Genomic DNA, 21,326 nt, shown 5'->3' with positions numbered 1-21,326 from the left:
TGGCTTCTAGTCTGTATTCTTTTAAAAATGTCAATATCATGAAGGTTAAAGAAAGATTGAGAAACTGTTCAAAATTAAGGAGAGGCTAAAGAAACATAAATTTTTTTTTTTTTTTTTTTTTTGAGTAAGAGTATCACTCTGTCACCCAGGCTGGAGTGCAGGGGCACACTCATGGCCACCACAGCCTCGACCTGCTGGACCCAGGCGATCCTTCAGCCTCAGCCTTCCAAACAGCTAGGACTACAGGCGCATGCAACTATGTCCTGCTAATTTTTTTTTAAATTTATTGTAGAGACAGGGTCTTGCCACGTGGCCCAGGCTGGGCTTGAACTCCTGGACTCAGGCAACCCTCTCACCTCCACCTCCCAAAGTGCTGGGATTACAGACATGAGCCACCATGCCCAGTGCTTCGGATAAATAGATATATTTACTCATTAAAAAGTGAAAAGGGGCCAGGTAAGGTTCCTCACACCTGTAATCTCAGCACTTTGGGAGGCTGAGGCAAGAGGATTGTTTGAACCCAGGAGGTTGAGACTAGCCTGAGCAACATAGCGAAAAAAGAAATTTTATCAATCAGCCAGGCGTCGTGACACCAGTTACTTGGGGAGCTAACGCAAAAGGACAGGCTGAACCCAGGAGTTGGAAGTTGTGGTGAGCCATGATCATGCCACTGCACTCCAGCCTGGGCGCCAAAGTGAGACCCCGACTCGGAAAAAAAATAAAATGGAAAAAGAACCCAGAAATTGTTAAACTGGTTTTGGAGAAAGGAGATGAATAAGTGTAGGGTAGGAAAGACAGACAAAAGCTAGGCTCCAGGCCGGGCGTGCTGGTGCATTCCCGTCATCCAGTACTTTGGGAGGCCAGGGCAGGAGGAGCACATGAGCCCAGGAGTTTGAGACCAACCTGGGCAACACAGAGAAACTCCCACGTCTCCAAAAAATCTAAAAATTAGCCAGGCAGGATGGTACATCCCTGTAGCCCCAGGAGACTACACTCAGGAGGTGGGGTGGGAGGATCACTTAAGGCCAAGAGTTTAGGTCTGCGGTGAAAAACCCAAAATTGAGACTGGGAATATGTTTGTCTTACAAATTTGACTTCAGAATGACATAAGTATATCACAAAACTACAAGACAAAATTAAATGTGTAAAAGAAGCAATCTCTAAACTTCTAAGTGAAACCAATGGTAGGTCAAGTTAGCGACATAAATGCACAGAGGAAAAACTATTCAAAGTAACTTTAAAACCCAGTAATTTGTAGCCAGGTGGGGTGTTGTGTACCTGCATTCCCAGCTACTTGGTAAGGCTGAGGCAGGAGGATTGCTTGAACACAAGGGTTCAAGCCCAACCCGGGCAACATAGCAACATAATGGCTAAAAAAATAAATAAATAAAAATAAACAACAACAACAAAAAAACCCCAGTAATTTGATTATACTGCACAGCTGGAGATACTTAAAGACAAAAAAAATGAGCAAAAAAAAAAAAAAGTTAAACTGGCCAGGTATAGTGGCTCACATCTGTAATCCCAACACTTTGGGAGGCTGAGGCGGGAAGGATCACTTGGGGCCAGGAGTTGGAGACTGGCCTGGACAACACAGCAAGACCCTGTCTTTACCAAAAAAAGAAAGCTAATTGTTTCAAGTAATCATACTCTTAATGGTAGCTGCAGGCCCCATTTTGAGTTTGCTGTGTGCGTCCTCTGGAATAAAGTGAATGAGTCATAACGGGAGTGGCAGTGAGAGCAGGACTTGGGCAGAGTTTACGGAGATAATGTCGCAGCCCTCCCAGATTAAGTGAAAATCTTTCCTCAGCTCTTAATTTAACTTAAAATATCAGTAGGAAACCATGGTTCATTTCATCAGAACAGTCCTGGCTATGTTCACTAAAAGGGCCTAGGTCAAATGGCCGAATCTTCGCTACGTGCAGCAACACACCCGGCCCGCGTCCCAGCGTCTCAGCACCCTCTCCACGTCAGAAGCAGGGCTCCGGAGAAGCGGTGGGACCCAGGTACGGGGCAAGATTGCTTGGAGTGAGCGGGGATCATGGCACCACATTCAAGAACTGTTGTTAATTTGGCTTAGGTAACCGGGGAGTGAAATTCCTCCGATGACAGACACCACAAGCCGGGCTCGGCGGCTCAGCCTGTCATCCCGCACCTTTGGGAGGCTGCGGTGAGTGGATGGCCTGAGCCCGCGGGTTCGAGACTCACCTGGGCAGGCAAGACCTCAGCTCTACAATAAATCAAAAAATCAGCCAGGCGTGGTAAGCGAGTGCCTGTAATTCCATCTACTTGGAAGGCTGAGGCGGAAGGATCGCTGGAGCCCAGCAGGTGGAGGCTGCAGTGGCCGGGAGCGGCCACTGCACTCCAGTCTGGGCGACAGAGTGAGACTCCAACTCAAAAAAAGAAAGAAAGAAAGACACCACAGATGCCAGGGGCAGTGGCAGAGCGTGGGGATAGCACTGAACTGTGGAGCTGGGGGCTGCGTCTGCACTTGGGCACTAGTCTGGCATTTTCCATAAGAAAAGTGTTGTATCATCTGCATAGAGACTGGTCTTGATGTCGATGTCATTCTGTACAAGTGAAATGCAATGTGTCTTTCTACTATCAAGAAAAAGCAGCCTCTGTTAAAGTCCACCCAGAAGCCATAAGCCTCTCAGAAGCTTCTGCGGCCAGGGCAATGCCATACTCCATAACTCACAGTGGCTAGCATCGGAAGATGAAAGAGCTGACCACCAACAGGACTGTGGGAGAGGAACCTGGCAGCTCATGTAAAGGCTATCTCACCTTCTCAAATATCTGCAATTTAACCCAAAATGTCAAGAAAATATAACAGTGTAACAATTCATAAGCAAACACATAATCTCATTGAGTATGAATTAGTACTTTGACATAACTACAAGTAATTTACTTTAAAGTCCTCACAATTTTTATTTTTGAAAATGTAAAAGGATAAAAACCTATAAAGAAGAAAATAACAATCACCCAATAATTGAACATAAAACTTTAAACTTACACTTTAACTTGGCTCGAATTTTATTAGCGGTTTTCTTGATTTCTTTGTTCAGATCTTCAAGCTCGTCTTTTATTTCTTTAAAAATTTAAAATAAGACATCTGAGCTATAATATCTAATATAAATAATGTCCAATAAACTTAAATGAAGCAACATCCTTAGTGCATAAGTACTATTTTTGTTTGTTTGTTTTTTGGCTTTTTATTTGTTTTTGAAAGTAGAATTTAACAAGAGGACAGAAAAGCTCCCAGAGCAGGAGGGGACCTAAGGGGATTGCCCAAGTACTGTTTTCCATAAGAAAAAAAACGACTGCTTAAGCCTGAGCTTGGCAAGTGGCAGAGCAACTTTGATACCAGGGGAAGTTCAGTGGAAATGCATGTCCCTGGGCCTCACCCAGGACCCACTGGGCACTCGGCTGGGGTGTGGCTGGCAATCAAGCTGACAAGCCCCCAGGCTACACTGCAGCAGGAGACTGCTGGTCTACACCCCTGACTATGAAACAGTCCACACAGAGACCTGAGCCCAGAGGCCGAGAGCCACCATCCTCTGAAAGGCCTGTCCCCAACCTCCTCTGCTACAGACTGTGCCACTGAGGCAGGCACAAGGCACAGCCACCACTCGTGCTGGAGCTGCTGCCTGGAGCTTGGCTTCTCTGTCAGCCCTGGAGTGAGAAGGGATTCAAGAGCGCGGGTGCCACGAGCGGGGACCCCCCCATGGGCTGCACGTGATGGAGACCAGCTGCTAGGCAAGTACCAACCCTGGGTCCACGGCACAAGGCCTCACCATGATGGGCGCAGAGGGTCGACTCTGTCACCTGCTGCCTTGGCACCCTGGGCACGGTAGGGACGCGACCCTGCTTGGAGATGGGTTGGCCTGCCCAGAGGCTCCAAAAACCTGGAGAAGGTCACTCCCACCCTTGGCCAGGACTGCCAGGGAGACACAAGGTCCCACCCACCCAGGTCCCCCTGTCACCCTGGAGAGTCGGCACTCACTCTCACGCCACCCGCACACCTCACCCTGGAAAGCCCAAGAGCAAAAGCTTCTAGAGATGCCATTCTCCTCCCTCCGACCCTCAGCCGAGGGTGTATGCATGGTGCCGGCAGTGCCACATCCTCTGCATCCTCAGCCATGGGAGAGGCGTGTGGCCACTCTCAGAGTCAGGCTGGCTCCTGGAGCATGTCAGAGCTGGGTCAGGTGCTGAGCCACCTCTGGAGGGAGAGGTCGCACACCAGCGACACACACCAAGTGATCAGGTGTGTGGGACATGTGTTACCCAGGAGGCACCGAGGATCCAATCGTTTATACAAAGGTAGGAGAGATGCAGGAAGTGCCAGTGCCAAGGGGTTTCCACAGGAATGCCCCAGGAACTGGGGGTGGGGGCTGCTGCTGGGTGTCCCACGCAAGGGATGGGACCTGACCAGGGATGGAAGACGAGCAGCCACAGAAGGACCAGTCACAGGAAGGACCAGAGCCAGGATGGCACCGGTTGGTTCCAGGCAATGCAGAGCCGGCCTGCGTGACAGTGTCCTATGCACGTGGGCAGAGCGCAGGGAAAGGCCTGGCTTCCTGAGCCCAGACCTGTCTCCCTCTGGCCAGGAAGCAGCGTTTTCCCTGCTCGGTCCTGACGCCCAGCGGCTCTTCCAGAAGGCAGCTGCTGTGTCAACGGCGGAGAAGTCGCACAACTTCCTCGAAACTGAACCCCACATGGGAGGACTGCTGGTGCCACCAGAACCCCCAGCACACCTGTCACCCACAGTCTGGCTGCGGCGTCATGACCGTTCTGTGGACAGGGTGAGCTCCGACTCTATTTCCTGGCACAGCAGTCCTGGGCCTTCCCTGCAGGACGTGAACCGCTTGCGCCGTGTCTCCTTTCAGTCGGGTGCCACATGGTTTTTAACATTATGGAGGCAAGAGGTAGTGTTCTCTGCAAATCTCACGTCAGGGTGGAGAGGGCAGCAGGAAACGACGGCTATAACGGGCACTCAGGGATGCAACGCCTCGGTGATGGAGAGATGTGGGCTCGCCTCCAGTGGGGGCTGGCTGCGGGCGCATGCTTCTGACACCTGAGACCCAGCCTCGGGTCTGGGAAGGAGGGCCGAGCACGGGAGTCTTGGTCCAATACGTGTAGAGCATGCACACTTGTGCAGGCCAGGCCCATCAGCCACTGGCCGCTGCTGAGGACCGACGTGGAGACAGCCTGGGACCACCAAGCGGGCGCAGAAGCAGTGACAGGTGGGTGAGGCCCGCTCGGACATTCACAGCAGGACGCACCCCAAGTGAGAAAGCCCGTAGCTCTTCAACAGGCGGGTGGAGTGCGGTTTAAGAGGAGGGTGGAGCTCCTGCCTATCCAGGCACAGGCTCAGGCAGCCCTCCCAAGGTGACACTTCAAATCCCTGGGGGAGGAATGGGCGACCGGGAACCCCCCTCCCAGCGACAAGGGGTTCAGATGAGTCCTCCTGCTAAGGACAGTTAGAAAGGGGAAATACTGCTATCCTTGTAAATCTGCTTGCAGCCATCAGGAGCTGAAGAGGCAGAGGAGAAGGTGCAGGAGAGTCCCCAAGAAGAGCCGCATGAGCTGCCCCCACCCCAGGGAGCTGCCAGCTCCCAGGAGGCTGAGACGCGGGAGGCTGCTCCCTGATGGTGCTGTGAGAAGCAGGGTGCAGGGCCCCGGGCGCGCAGCCGGAGCCGGGTGCTGAGTCACTGCAGGCCATAATCAGACCCAGATCTGCTGCACCCCAGCCATCTGCCAGAAATGAGAATTAATCAACTCTTCAAAAAGAAAATACCACTCAGGACTCAAATCATTGCCACAAATAATTCAAATACAAAGCTCAAATCCCAATAAAAAATAACCAAATAGAGATAAAAAACCATGAATGAAACCCCACAAAAACAACAAACAACATAAACAGAGCCAGAGGATACCCATTAATGAAGCTATCAGGTCAGAGGCAGTGGCTCCTGCCTGTCATCCCAGCACTCTGGGAGGCAGAGGCGAGAGGACGGCCTGAGCCCATGGGTTTGAGACCAGCCTGGGCAACTTGGTGAGAGCTCATCTCTGCAATAAATAAAAAAATTAGCCAGGCGTGGTGGCGCATGCCTGTAGTTCCAGCTACCCGGGAGGCTAAGGTAGAAGGATTGCCTGAGCCCAGCAGGTCAAGGCTGCAGTAGTCATGAGCTGTCACTGCACTCCAGCCTGGGTGACAGAGTGAGACTCCAACTCAAAAAAAAAGGAAGTTTTCAGACACAGACATTAAAACAATTACATTCTTCCAGCTCCTTGGAAGGCTAAGGCAGCAGGATCACTGGAGCCCAGCCAGCCGATGGTGGGGTGGCCATGAGCATGCCACTGCACTCCTGCCTAGGCAATGGAGTGAGACTCCAACTCAAAAAACCAACAAAAAACAATTACATCCAAAGCAAGAAAATACAAGATTATTAATTGTGTCAGAGAATAGGACAGTATAAAAAGGAACCAGATGAAATTCTGGGAGTGAAAAACCAATCCAAAAATAATTCAATGGGTAAAAGAGAGGCTCCCTGACCTGGAAGACAATAACTGAAGAGGCATCAGAAGATAAGTAAGGAAGAAAATTTCAAAATAAAATGAAGAGACAAATTGACGGAAAACAGAGAACAGAGGGTGAGAGGCAGAAAGCACACAGTCTGAAATATACATCATTCGAGTCCCAGCGGAGACAGGAAGGAAACCAGGGCTTCCCCCACACTGGGACACATCTGCAGCCTACCCAGGAGGCCTTCCAGGAGGAGGGGAAGTGGGAAGCCACTTGGAGCACAAGCGCAAGAAGTTCAAACCCAAGGCCAAGGACCAAGACTCTTAAAAGCGCCAACTAGCTGACTTTGAAAATATCATGGGCAAAATATCTTTAAAACCATCCAAGTGATAAAATTAAGGAACTTCCAAGCTAGACTCTTGTACTCAGTGAAAATATCCTTCGAGGATCACAATAGAATAAAGATAATTTCAGATAACAACACAGCCTTAGCAAAGGAAATAAAAAGACAAAAAAGACGTCATTTCAGATAAATGATGACCAAGTGCAGGGCCAAACCCTGCCATGCACTGACTGTCCTAATGGCATAAAGTAGCATCCTGGGAGGGAGACGCGTGCACACACATACACACACGCGCGCATCCACACGATGACAACAGCATGTGGTGCGGGGTGGAGTAAGCTGTCCGAGGCCCTCGTGCTCCCAAGAGGTGGTGGAAACGCCAACGTTCACGGCTCCAACAAGTCAAGCACCCGCCGACAGGGAAGAGGATACAAATCTTAAAACCACCCAAAAGAAAGCGTGCAGAGGGAGGAAGATCACCTAGACAGGCAAGAAAAACAAAAAGAGAGAGACCATGGGTTCACCCAGCTGGACCAACCATTCCAGGAAGTGGGTGGTAAGCCCTCAGGACAGGAATAACCCAGCTGGACAGAAGACAAACTCCAACTGGATATTTATTCACAAGAGATAAGAGAAACATCTAAAACAGAGGGGTATAGAAAGATTCAGAGGAGATGAAAGCAAAATATCCATCCCACACACACGGACCACAAGAAACCAGCAGAGCCGTGCCAACATCAGACAAGCAGGAGGAGGCCCAAGGTGTGACTGGGGACAAGACACCCGCGGAGCCCCAAAGGCTCCACCCTGAGAGAGCCTTCTGCTGGAAACAAGGGCAACAAGGGGCACCCCCTTCAGACTCTGTCGTTCAAAAGCGACACGGAGACTTGGAGATCAGTGGAGTGAAGCAGCTTTTTTAATGACGCCTTTGCAAGAATGGGTGTCTCTCGAATGAGCAGATACACCGAGCGGCTACAGCCAAGGCATTTAGGCCCAAAACACAAGTCCTTCCCCTGTTTTCCCATGGGCTGGGTACTCCAGAGGTTGCATCACTTTCCCGGACGTCGCCTACACGTCGTACATTGACTGGGTTACATGATTAACTCATCTGCATGTCCTACCTGCCAACTGGTTTTCAGAGTTATTACAAAATCGTTTTATCTGCATGTCCTATCTGCTGACTGGCTTACAGAATTTCATTTTGATTGGGTCCTGCCAAAGTAAAAAGCCTGTGAAAGGGAACAAAGACGCAGGAAGTAACTCAGCACAGGCATCTTAACATGGTTCAGCATTCATTGGAAAGCAAATCATTTTATTCCCTACACTTCCACTCCAGGGGCACATGCACACACCTGGGCTGGCCAGGGGAGGGAACATATTGCGAGAGGGCAGTCACGGGCCAGGCCCTGAGGGGGACGTGGCGGCAGTGCAGCATCCTTGTGGCATGCACCAAGGGGTGGTCTGCGGGTCTCATGGGGGACAGCCCTGGCAGGAAGTGCTGTGAGTGCTAGAGTCGGGAAGTGGAGACGAAGGGTAGGGGGACAGCCATGATGCCTACAGCCCGCCCTAAATGACTCAGCACAAATAAGGATAGGCATAAACATAACGTGTGCAAGAATATGCACACAGGTGCGTGCACACACATACTGCTCATGCGCACTCACACACTGAGAGGGATGCTAACAGTGGCAGCACACTGAGATGTGGCACATCTGGGGAAGGAGTAAGGGCAATTCCCTGCAGCCTAGTGCACCTTCCCACAGATGAGAAACCTTGCGAACTGCAAAGGATGCCACGTGGCACAAGTCCTTTGGTCTGGTGCACATTCCTGGGAATTCTGGCCAGAGAGCTAAGTAGACAGGTACTCACAGATGGAGTCCACAAGATGAAGGACACTCAGTGCGGGAGGTCAGAGCCCTGGACCCAGACATGCAGGCTGTGTGGGCATGAGGCAAGCACCCCCAGACAGCTATTAGAAGAGCAGGTGCGGAAGACGGCCTGCAGGACTGAGACTGCCCACCAGCAGCCCGAAACCAGGCCCATGGCCTCACTTGTCTAAGCCTCAGTGCTCTCGGCTCTGCATCAGGCTATCCCAGAGAATAAACGAGACTGCCCATGCCACGCATTAAGTGCAGTGCCTGGGGCTTGGCACCCATTGGAAGGACAAGCCAATGACACTGGGACACTGTTATAAGACTGTAATAACATGGGACTCTGGTAATCACCAGCACACCTCAGAAGGAAGTCACCTGCAACCGGAAAAGGCCTGGCCAACATCCTTTCCAAGATGGGCTCCAACACACCAACCTCATCCACAGGGAGTGAACAAGGGTGTGACCAGCTGGCCCTAATGGGGGGACATGTGTGTTATGCTGGGGCCAAGAGCCAAGGTCAAAATAGCAAACAGCAGAAAAGCCACCACAAGACAGGTCCCAGGACACACACCAGTGCAGCCCCAGGAAGAGACACACGTGTCTCACGCTGGAGACAAGATGTCAAGGGCAGCCCAGGACCCACAGCAACACGTGCCGAGGTTCTGGAGCCCTGGCTACCCTGAATGCGTCTCACAGCACCGCCTCGGGCAGCACACAGCCAGCACAAAGGGAGTGGCCACCATCAGCTGAGGGTGCACACAGGGGCCTGGTGTAGAGAAGGCAAGTCACAAGCTCAGGCCACACAAGATCCAGGTGGAGCCGGGACCGAACCTGGCATGAGCGGGAAGGCGGCTTCCCACCCTGCACGGGGGTCACTAGCCACACCCACACGGCTCCCAAGAAATGGCTGAAGCCGTTTCCGCTAGAGCTAAGGGCACAACTAGCGGAAAAGAGGGAACCGAACAAGACGAGGGAAACAACGCAGTGAGGGTGGGGCAGATGAAACGCAAGCAGCCAGTCATGCAGGATGTGCCTCCCAAAGGGTGGAAGCAGGGATCCAGACTCCCACCCAAGGGAGCCGTCTCCACCAGGCTGCAGGGGCAAACCCAGCCCTGTCGGCCCCAGGACCAAAACACGAAATCACACACACTTCACGCCCTACAGGGACGGCTCCGTGTTGGGGAGGGCCTGAAATGCCCACGGTTTGCAAAGGTTCTCTTTAGGAAAACAGAAAGAACAAATGCAAAAGGAGAGCCCAGCAGTGGCCCACAGCACTGGATTAATCTGGAAGATTAAACTGATTTTCCAGAGCATATCAATTTAATACTACGTTCTTATTCTTTCAACGCATGGCCACACTAAGTAATCTTGCAGCAAAACATATTGCTTTCAAGTCTCCTCTGAGATGGGAGGGAGTGCCCACTGCCACTCATGGTCAAGGCTATATTGATGGTCAGCAAAATCAGTCGGCTAGAAATAAAAAGCTGGGGGAAAACTGTCACTGTTCCCAGATGACAAGACTGGGGAGGAGACGACCCAACAGAACGGAAGGAGAACATGAGGTTCCTAGCTCACAGGCAAGGCCATGGACGGCAAGTGTCCTCGGCAGCAAGTCAGACACAGCTGGAGACCTCCGTATCAAGCGAACTGACTCAGAAGCAGAAAACCAAACACCGCATGCTCTCCTTCATGCGCGGGAACGAAACGGTCGCAAAGATGGAAGTAATAGACATGGGGACACCCATAAGCGGGGAAAGAGGAGGAGGCCTAGGGCTCATAAATTACCTATTGGAGCAATGTTCACTCTCTGGGGAATGGGCCCCATCACTACACATCACGACCATGGCACAAACATGCAACGCACCTTCAAGTCTAAAATAAAAATGGGGGGAAAATGATTGTATTTCCATATACTGGCAGCAAACAAATAGAAAGTGAAACTTGAAGCAGATAGGATTTGCATTCCTATCAAAACATCGACCATCTAGGAATAAATATAACAGTCCTGCACTGAGAGACACTGAAGAAGACTCCAAGAGTGGAGGAGAGGCCACTTTCATGGATTAAAAGACTCCATATGGTCAAGATGTCAATTCTCCCCAAATGACACGTGGATGCCCCTGTGCAGTCTCTGGCCTGTTCAGGCCTGTGTCACCTCTGAAGTTTCAACAGCCCTCATTCCAACTCCATGACACACTCCCTCTTAACCGCCAGCTCCTGATGCTGGGGCTACGGAAGATCACTGCTCTTCCCCCCATGAGAGGAAGCCCCTTGCCCAGGGCACAACACAAACTGTCACACAAACTGGGATACAGATTCCCCCATGACTTACACTAGCTCTTTCCATTCTGCCATGGGCCTCAGACTCAGAAGGAGACAGATGTAGGGCAGAGGGTGTGGAAAAAACAAACAGAATCAATTCCTCCATGCTGTCCTCAACAGACAGAACTGCACAGCCCACACAAAAGCTTCCCCTCGGGGTATGATGCTGCCTCTCCTCAGCCGCCACCTCATGTCTGCTTTATTGAGCAGTTTTCTAAGTCGGTCTCTGGTCCACTGCTCTGGGAATGTTAGGTTCCGTCATTCCTGCTTGACTGTGGGCCTAAGACTCGGGCCTCATCGCCGACGGGACCCTGAGCTCTGTAAAGTCACGCTCACTACTCTTTTCCATCTGACCATGCGTGGGTCCTTCCCTGGCTGAACACCAGAAGCACGTGGGAAGCTTGCAAGACCACACTGGTGCCAGGGGGCATCGGGATTTTAAAAACCCCCAACATGCAACCAGGGCCGAAGCCTGGCCATATACAGTAAGAGAGGCGCACAGGCAGGCAAAACTCCCTTCAGGGCCCGCTACTTACTTCCTTCTGGGTTTGGCGCAGACAGGATGATGCTGTGGTTTTTCTTGACTTCTTCAACATCCTGGGCAATTTTATCGATAGCGTTTCTGATCTCCTCTACCTAGGAGAGACAGGGAGAGCATCACACGGTGGCCAAGTCAGACTCGCTAGCACTTATCACTACCTAAGACGTCGGGGGAAATAAATGGTCACCTCATACAGAAATAAAAGCTGTTCCCATTCTCGTGCTGACATCAGTTCATTTAAACAAATAAGGAGAAATGTGCCACGGGAATATTCCTACCAATCAATATTCACCAGCAAAACCTATGAGGTTGCCAAAAGCTCTACAATCAAGCTCCAAGGACCGGCAGGGGGTATTCACACCTGTAACCCCAGCACTATGGGAGGCCAAGGCGAGAGGATTTGCTTGAGTCCAGGAGTTCAAGACCAGCCTGGGCAACATAGCGAGGCCTTATCTCTAAAAAAATTTTAAAAATTAACCCACCAGGTATGGTGGCTCACACCTGCAATCCCAGAACTCTGGAAGTTGAAGGTGAGAAAATTGCCTGAACCCAGGGATTTGAGATGAGCCTGGGCAACTTAGTAAGACCTCGTCTCTACAACATATTCAAAAATTAGCTAGGCATGGTGCATGCCTGTAGTTCCAATTACTTGGAAGGCTGAGGCAGAAGGTTTGCCTGAGCCCAGCAAGTCAAGGCTGCGGTAGCCATAAGCATGCCACTGCACTCCAGCCTGGACAACAGAGAGAGACTCCAAATCAATAAAATAAAATATAAAATAAAATAAGCCAGGCATAGTGGCATGTACCTGTAGTCCCAGCTACTCGGGAGACTGAGGTGAGAGGATCACCTGAGCCCAGAAGGTCAAGGCCACAGTGAGCCATGATGGTGTCACTGCACTCCAGCCTGGGCAACAGAGTGAGACCTGGACTCAAAAAAAAAAAGATCCAAGTCCTATATAGAAGGTACCAGCTGGAAGCGCAGTACTATGAATATCAATGCTCAGCACGCTGAAAAGTAAATTCACCCCACAGAACATGCAGACAGAGACATTCTCAGGCAAGGCTGTCTCGACAGTTCATACAGCCAAGCCTTCATATTCATTATACTTGGCCTCTAAATGATTTAAGTTACGTTTCAAAGTGCGTTTCAAAGTGTAATATACTACTCAGCAAGACTTATCCAGATGGTGTCATGGCATTGTCTCCAAAGCCCTCTGTGGCAGGCTGAATAATAGCCCCAAGGATGTCCAGGTCCTAACCCCTGGGACTTGCGAATGTTGCCTTACGTGGCAAAAGAAATGCTGCAGATGTGACTAAGGAGCTTGAGGTGGGAAATCAGCCCGGATTATCCACGCAGGCCTCAACATAACGATGTCCTCAGAAGATAGAGTCCAGGCCAGGTGTGGTGGTTCATGCCCGTGACCCTGGACCTTTGGGAGGCCAAGGTGAGGGAATCACTTTACACCAGGAGTTCAAGACCAGATCCTGTCTCTTCAGAAAAATAAATGGAGAAGACAGGAGCAGGAGGAGGCGTGGCCACAGAAGGAGTGAGGAGAGCCCTGTGAGCACGGCTCAGCTCCCGCTTCCTGCACTCTGAGTCACTGTAAACCCGGGACCGCTGCAGGTCCACACCCTCTTCCTGGAGCCTGTGCGTGTGTCAGCTTACAAGGCGAAAGGGACTTCACAGCTGGACTGGGTTGGTAATCCTGAGATGGGAAACAGTCCTGGATTATCTGGTGGGCCCATGTCACTACCCAGGTCCATGTCAGGAAAAGAAGAGGCAGTCACAAAAGCAGGGCTGGAACGCAAACCCACAACACAGGGGCCTCGGGGAGTCGGACTAGGCAAGGGAAGATTCTCCAGAGCCCCCAAGGAATGCCGCCTGCCAGCACTGTGGCAGGCCCTGCAGAAGACTCTGGCTTCTGTTACTAAGAGATGCATTTATGTTGTGTTAGGGCACCATGTTTGTAGCAATGTGTTATAGAACAACAGTAATATACATGCGAACATAAATTACATTTTGATGAAAAAATATTCCCCCCCAAATCAGTGACAATACGAGCAGTGATTTCCAGTTTCTGTAAAGCTAATTTCTAACTTGCTAGAAGGCATTCTGACTCTCAAAGACCCTCCTGCATTTAGTGTACATCTCTGAAGAACACCAGCACTGTACATTCACAAGGGCAAGAGTGAAAAAGCAAAGACCCTAGCATTGCTCTGAAAATGGCTCTGACCGCACGAGTCTCTTGGAAGGTCTCGTGGCCTCCTGGGAAGCCTGGTCCAAGGCCCAGAACACACTTGGAAAACGAGCATGCTCAAGGAGAGGCAAACACAGGATTCTGCTTTTATGGGAACACTGAGCAGCTACTGCACTAGGCCTGGGTGTCCTTTCCATTCACACACAACTTTGGCAGGACTTTATATACGTCACATCCTTATAATTAATCACGGGGAAAAAATACAATAAAAACGAAATATTTTTTAAAGTGTTGCTGTGCTATTACAAAGGCTTAAATGCAAATAATGGCATTTTAGTTTTAGTGTACAGAGCTACATTTCGTTCTGCCATCTTTATTCATTTATTTTTGCCACCACTGCAGAAGAGATCATTCTGCCTCCTTTAAAGTGCCATTTATAAAGCAGTTCAGTGGCACACCTATGTCAGAAAGTTGAGAAAACATGACTTTAACACCTGGAGAGCTCTGCAGTACACCCCACTGGTGACTCCGTGGCAGAAGCCCCCTGGGCTCAAGGGAGCCGATGCTGCTGGGCGACGCGTCGTCACGATGGTGCCAGCCACCCCCCGCCTGAGAACTATACAAGACAGCCTCTCTCTGTCCACTGTCAGCCTTCTCAAACGGAGACTCCCTGGCCACCCTCGGAACACTGCTTCAGACTTTGACCAAATCCTGGTCGTGTGCAAAATCCACTTGTTTTGCAACATTCTATGTGATCTTTAAGATCAGAATGTCATTGTCTAAAAATGAGTTCATATATAAAGCATCATTTGCTTCTTTTTGTCCAAGAAGTTATTTCACAGAAACTGAGTACAAAAAAAATGAACTCTTTAATGAGAGAAAGCTTGAGCTTGATGCTGCAGTCCTCCTGAGTATCAGTCACCTTCTCCGTCCCATCCCTAAGGCGCCACAGCAAAGGCAGACTCACCCCAGACAGAAAAGGACAGCAGCTCAGAGGCATCCAGCAAACTGTGGTCTGTCATCTATCTAGTAAACATAACAGCATTTACTGCCAGGAGACTCTTTAAGATAAATACAGTTCTACAAAGAACTTGCATGGAAGAGTTAAGAGTTAAGCCCCCAGGTCAAAAGGGGAAAATTAGAAAAACAAGAAGCCGCCCAGGGGGCAAGAGGCTGAGACCCCAAGAGCAACCACGTTTCCACAGAGGGCCGCAGGTTGAGCTGCAGTGCAAGGGGTGCAGAAGGGCTGTGTCTCTGCTCCTTCCTACCTGAAGGTGCTAACAGATACTTGAAAACCTGTTACCAGGCTCATATTAGACAGTCAAGAAATTCTGGCTGAATCTGAAAAGTTGGCAGCTTTCATATATTTTAGCACACAGCACATGCTTTCAAACCCATGATCAACAGACCAGCCAGAGCGACCCTAGAATTGGCAGCGCACCTGCAGGCGGTTTCCATCCTTAAAAGCCTCTAGAAGTTCAAGACCCGCCTGGGCAACTTGGCGAGATCTCATCTCTACAATAAATCAAAAATTAGCCGGGCGTGGTAGCGCACGCCTGTAGTTCCAGCTACTTGGAAGGCTGAGGCGGAAGGATTGCCGGAGACCAGCAGGTAGAGGCTGCAGTGGCCGGGAGCGGACACTGCACTCCAGTCTGGGAGACAGAGTGAGACTCCAACTCAAAAAAAAAAAAAAAAAGCCTCTAGACATGCATTTCTTCTCCTCATGTCCACAAAGTCCAAGCATTTGTTCCATGACTTGATGTTAAAAGTTGGAACTCCACAGAACCAGATCAAGGATCCTGGTGTGTGATGTGGACAGGCCTCAGCCCCAGGGGAGGCTAGGAAAGAGCGGGAGAGGCAGCCTAGCGAGGAGGGGCCTGGGGTGGGCTCACAACAGGACACATTCCAAGTCTCTGTCGCCCATCGCCGGGCAAACACACAGAACCAACTCCCGCTCTCAAGCGCGAGCCTCCGGCCTGCCTGCCCCCACTGTGGGGCCAGCACCAGCAGGGCCCACCTGGGAGCCATACACCTGGCCCCGCAGCCGTGCCGCCAGGTACTGCCAGGGGCCAGGACTGCCACCTCCGAAGGCCAGGGAGCCCCACGTCCTGCAGCGCCTGGCCTGGGAGTGAGGACCTGGGTGACAGGACTTGGGAGGCCTGCAGTGGAGGACACCAGCTCCCAGTCACAGAGACATGTGCCCGTCGGCAGACAGGATGCCCGCAGGATACCCCACCAGTGCCACCTCCCACGGGGTGCTGCCTTCTATGTCCAACCGCACCTTTCACCCCAGCAGGGCTCGGGGGCATCGATGTGCATCTTCCTCCATATCAATTCATACTGTGATAGTGCTAAAAATCCCAGAGAATGTCCATAATTCAACAGCAACTCTTTTTGTTTTTGTTTTTGTTTTGAGTTGGAGTCTCACTGTCGCCCAGACTGGAGTGCAGTGGCCGCTCCCAGCCACCGCAGCCTCGACCTGCTGGGCTCTGGCAATCCTTCCGCCTCAGCCTTCCGAGTAGCCAGAATTACAGGCGTGCGCTACCACGCCCGGCTAATTTTTTTTGGTGTATTGTAGAGATGAGGTCTCACCAAGTTGCCCAGGTGGGTCTCGAACCTGCTGGCTCAGGCAATCCACTCACCTCAGCCCCCCAAGACGCGAGATTACTGGCTGAGCTACGGAGCCCGGCTAACAGCAACTCTTTAAAGATGCGTGTCAGTGGGTGTCATTTCAAATATGATGAGTGCACGCCCATGTTACTAGAACTACACTGGAGGAAGGCCGACCCAGCTGGCGCCGCGGGGGCCTCACCTGATGGAAGAAGTCGTCCATGAAGTGGTCCTTTTCCACGACAACAGCAGTATCTCCATCGTCAATTTTCCTACACTGAAATGGAAACATGAAACGCAAACGTCAGACCTTTAAAATGTTTATGAAGACACAAATAGCGTCTATCACTGGCTGAGAAAATCAACCCCAGCAACACCACAGGTGACAGTCACATGGGGGGGTGGCAGGGCAGGGGAGAGGCGAGATGGGGACGGCCCAGGCAGGGCGGGAAGTGGACGGCCCAAGGAGGAAGAGACGGGGGACGGCCCAGACAAGGGAGAGGGTGACAGCCCGAGGAGGAGGGAGGGAGAATGGCCGGAGGGAGGGGGAAACTGCCTGAATAGGAGGGAAGGGGGACAGCCAGGGCAAGAGGGAGGGGGGATGGCCCAGAGAGGGGGGAAGGTGAACAGCCCTAGAAGGAGGGAGGGGGGATGGCCTGAGGAGGAGGGAGGGGGGTAGCCTGGACAGGAGGAAGTGGGGAGAGCACGAGGGGTAGGGAACAGCCAACAGAGAAGCAAAGACCAACTTCCCAGAACTGTGCAACTCTGAGCCCCCATTCTCACCACATAAGCCGGCAGAACGCCAGCTGGTTTTATCCTGAAGAAGTGAAACTGCTTGTGCTACATATTTTTCATAAAAATTAAAAGCACTGACACCACTTGCCAACTCTCCAGGGGATAACCCCAGACTCTCCTACCCACCCACTGGCACCCAAGTCACCCTAATGTACCAGCCCGCCCATGCTAGTCATCCACAGATACTCAGGAAGATGGTGCACAAGTGGGAGGAAGATAGCAGCTCAGTGGCCCTGGGAGGAGCTGGGGACACAGGCTTCGAGGAATCAGCCAGAGATGATGACAGAGAAGACAGTCCGGGCCAGTCCTTGGAGACCTGCACCCCTGGGAGGGCTGGCACCCCTGGGAGGGCTGGCCAGACGCAGAAGCAGACACTGCCCGCCTGTCACTGACTCAGTAGACCAGAGGGGCCCAGGAGGTGCCTTTTAGCAGGTTGCTGGTAATGCAGACGCTGCTGCTCCAGGACTCTTATCGCCCTGCTAGGTGGTCAGGAGAACCCAGCTGCCTGATCTATCTTGGAAGGAAGTGGTATTGGTCCACAGCTGGCAGTGGGGAAGGTGCCGGTAGAACAAGCCCCTGGGACCTGGGATGCAGCATCGCTGGAGAGACCTATGAGTCAGCCCCATGAGTCAGCTCAGCACAATTCACAGGAGCCCGGGCGGCAGTGAGTTCAGGATCTCTATAACCCTGAAGAACGCGACATCTCCTCCCACTGAAGGTCTCAGGACAACTTTATTGATCTACAACCCAAGAGAAATTTGGAAACAAAACTCTAACATTTAGCTAAGAAAAATCTGCAGGATGTCCTAAGTATGTTAAGTAAGCACAACAGACCCTCCCTCGGTGCCATCCAGGACTCACTAAGGCAAAACCCACTGGGCCTAGAAATCCCCGGCTGCCTCCCACCCCTCAGGGCCCCTCCTGCAGCCCAGGGCCTCCTCCATGTGTAGATAAGACAGCTCTGTCAGGTAGCGGGAGGGTAAGGCCACGTGGTGCCCCAAGATAGGGACGCACCCCTCGCACATGGAGGGCACCAGGAATGTATCATCACCAGGGCAAAAGCACATGGGGAGGAGCCAGCACCCACCAACCCCTACAGCCCACTTTGGACCCCACACCCCACTCTGGAATGCACAGGAGGAAGTGAGGCCACCAGCACCTACTCCCTGGGCACCCACAGGAGCAGTTCCCACCTGCTGTCCCCGATGCAGGTTGGAAAACAGTGCCTGGACTAAGGGCGCTGTTCCTGGGATGTTCAAATATGACCAGCGCTGTGTCAGTGTCACGGCTGGATGAGTCCCCAGAGATATCTGTTGAGGCCCAAGCCCAGTGTCTCTGTGTGTGAGCCGTATCTGGAAACAGGGTCGTGCAACGGTGATGAGCCAAGACACGTCCTGGAGCAGGGTAGGCCCAACCCACCTGGTTTGGGTCCTCGTGAGAGAAGAGGGACACGCGCGGGGAGATGGGGGAAGACAGGAACAGAGATGAGTGATGCATCCACGAGCCAAGGTACCCCAGGAGGGCACCGCCCTGGAACCGGAAGAGGCAAGGAAGCATCTCCCCCATGGGCTCTGGGGACCAACACCCCCCTCCGACTTCTGCCCTGAAGAACTTCAAAGGGAACAATCCTCGGTGCTTCAGCCGCCACGCGGGGTCCCACGCCACTCATCCGTGCTAGGAGGAAGCCCCTCAGCGCCACCTGTCCCTCAGCCAGCCGTGCTGGCCAGTCGAGACTCGCCCTGAGCTCTTCCGCATGAAAACAGGCTCATCTAGAAGAAGGAACCTGCAGTCCAGAGCTTGGCTGAGCCTCTGCCTCACAGTCATGAAATACAGGCTCTGTCCCACCACATTCAGAGTGAGGACGAGATGCCGGCAAGCACTTTGGCAGGTGCACGGCTTCCACAGGCGGCAAAGACACCCACGAAGACCTTTACCACTGCGCCTAGTCCACACGCTTCCCTCTAAGCAAAGCAGCACTTAAGGGCAAGATGGCACTCGACAAACACGCAGCTGAAACTCACATGATGGAAACCGCAGACACGTCCACTCCCTCCTCCAGGGTCCACAGCACTCTAAAACACGAAGGCAGTGCAGGGGCAGAGGGAGGACGCCGCCAGGGGCAGCCACTGGGAGCGGGCCACACTCTCCACGTCAGAGCCCAACCCCCGTGGGGAAGGGCACGCTGGTCTCAGAGCTGAGAGGTGGAGCCGGCACGGAAGCCACCTGTGGCTCTCTTGAAATCACTAACACTGAGCTTTACCTGCTCACAGCTGGCAGGCAGCTCCACATCCCTGGCACCGTCCTGCTCATCTTACCTCCCCAGGCTGCTGGCAGGGGACTGACAATAGCGCGGGCATCAGTCACCAGAAGGGGCCGCTGGGCGGGGCTGCCATGGGGGCCCAACTGCAAACACCCTGCTCTCAACAGGCACGCTGGCTGGTGGGGGGCGGAGAAGAAGGGGGCCTGCAGATCGGGTGTCTCAGGCGTACCCAGGCCGGCCTTCCTCCGCCTCGGATGCCTCTTCTAGAAAGAGACGCCTCCTCAGCCTGCCCTGCCTGGCCTCTGGGCCTGCCGCCCCGCTAGGCGTGTTCCCTCTGTCTCTCAACACTCACTCGGGCACCTCATCACAGAGCTGGACACTGGCAGTCGAGGTCCCACAGTTACGGGTCCCGAATTCTCACTGCGGGTCTCGGCAGGCACGGGGCCAGGAGTGACAGAGTGAAACAGAATCATGCAAGTCATCAACTGGCTGAACTCACCCTGATGAGCGTGCACGGAACCGAACACCAGCACAGCTGAACCCCAGAGCCTGCGCTGGAGCAAATCCAGGGAGGCAGGAACACACCCCACCCGCAGTCGCCACCTGGCTCCCACGGGCACTGCCTGTCTCACCGCTCAGGAGGCCACTCAAGTTCCCACAGCACCTCTTTCTACTTTTCTCTGTGTTATGGAAACTTGCAAACATGGACAGAAGGAGAAGGAATAACACAAGGAGCCCTGAAGGTCACTGTCACCCAGGTTCAAGGCTGATGGAGCCACGGCCTATCCTGGTCAGGTGACCCACCCCTCCCCACCCCACTCCCAGGGCCGTTGAGACAAATCCCACGGGCCAAGTGTATGCTACAGCTCGGCGAGAGGGTCCCCAGGTACACCCGTCCTGACCAGAGGAGGCGCGCTCCCGCCCTCCCTGCCACATTCCTTGTGACTGCACTCCATGCAGTGACACCAGTGGGCAATCCCAGAACTCACTTTCCTTGACCCTGAGATCCACGCCACAGGCCGTGGACACAGAGTCACTCACCAGCCGGTCAAGAATGTGCTTCTCTGCCTGTAAACCAAGAAAGAGCCCAAAGGCTGGGAATTTGCGTTCTGTTGTCTGATTTCTTATTCTTCTTTGTAAAGGCTTACTTGGCAGCGTATGGACCATAAATAACAAAGCTACCTGTGGCAAACTCGTACTAAAAGCACAGAGAAGACTCTCCCATGTAAAACACTTGATTTCCAAAGTGTCAAAGTGCAGGATAAACATGTATCACCACTGTGTTTCTGTTACATGCTAAAAGAATTCTCCTTCAAAGTAGCATTAAAGTAAAAATACCATTTCCCCCCATCCCCTGCCCCCCGTGGACCATCAGGACAGGAGCAGTGACGTCCTGGGGCCTTAGCCCTGCAGAGTGGCTGTTCCATCTTGATCTACCTGCAAGCTAAGAGGGGCTCCACTCCTCTCCCTGGGCTGCGGGCACCCACGGCCCACGCTCACTCCTGGCTGTCTCTCTGTACCAAGCATATCACCTGGGAGAGACCTAGAGCTCAAGCCACCTGTGGGATGGGTGGGTCTTCTATCTTCAGCAAATCAGAAGTATCTTTCTGGATTTAGTATCTAAGAGAACTTGGGCAAGTCACTTAAACTCTCCAGGCCCAGAAGACTGATTGTTCAAAAAGAGAATCACTGGTTAGAAGAAACGACATCTGTCAACACAAGACCTGTCAACACAGGGTATGAGGGCCATCTGTGGTGATGTGTGGCACCCCACTGATCACCAGGGCTGATCTGGCTGTCGAGGCAGGGGTCCCTGTCCTCTCTCACCACTCCGGTGTGTCCCTTCTAAGTGTGTGCT

The 21,326-nt window shown here is 52.3% G+C and overlaps 1 protein-coding gene across 1 annotated transcript in view; it reads right to left on the bottom strand.

Moving 5' to 3' along the window:
- STX2 (syntaxin 2) overlaps positions 1-16,685 on the bottom strand; it is a 31,548-nt gene extending 14,863 nt beyond the window's left edge. Inside the window, exons 1-3 of the mRNA XM_008069380.2 lie at positions 16,616-16,685; positions 11,602-11,701; positions 3,014-3,088 (exon numbers count right to left, since the gene is read on the bottom strand). Of these exons, the coding sequence (XP_008067571.1) occupies positions 3,014-3,088; positions 11,602-11,701; positions 16,616-16,636 (196 nt within the window). The 5' untranslated portion in view covers positions 16,637-16,685. The remainder of the gene's footprint in view (positions 1-3,013; positions 3,089-11,601; positions 11,702-16,615) is intronic.
- Between the last annotated feature and the right edge of the window lie 4,641 nt (positions 16,686-21,326).

The sequence above is a fragment of the Carlito syrichta genome, unplaced genomic scaffold (genome assembly GCF_000164805.1).
Source record: "Carlito syrichta isolate Samal-C Ts95f unplaced genomic scaffold, Tarsius_syrichta-2.0.1 Scaffold311975, whole genome shotgun sequence".
NCBI lineage: Eukaryota > Metazoa > Chordata > Mammalia > Primates > Tarsiidae > Carlito > Carlito syrichta.
The sequence above is the reverse complement of the archived record's forward strand: the minus strand, read 5'-3'. Positions and strand labels throughout refer to the sequence as shown.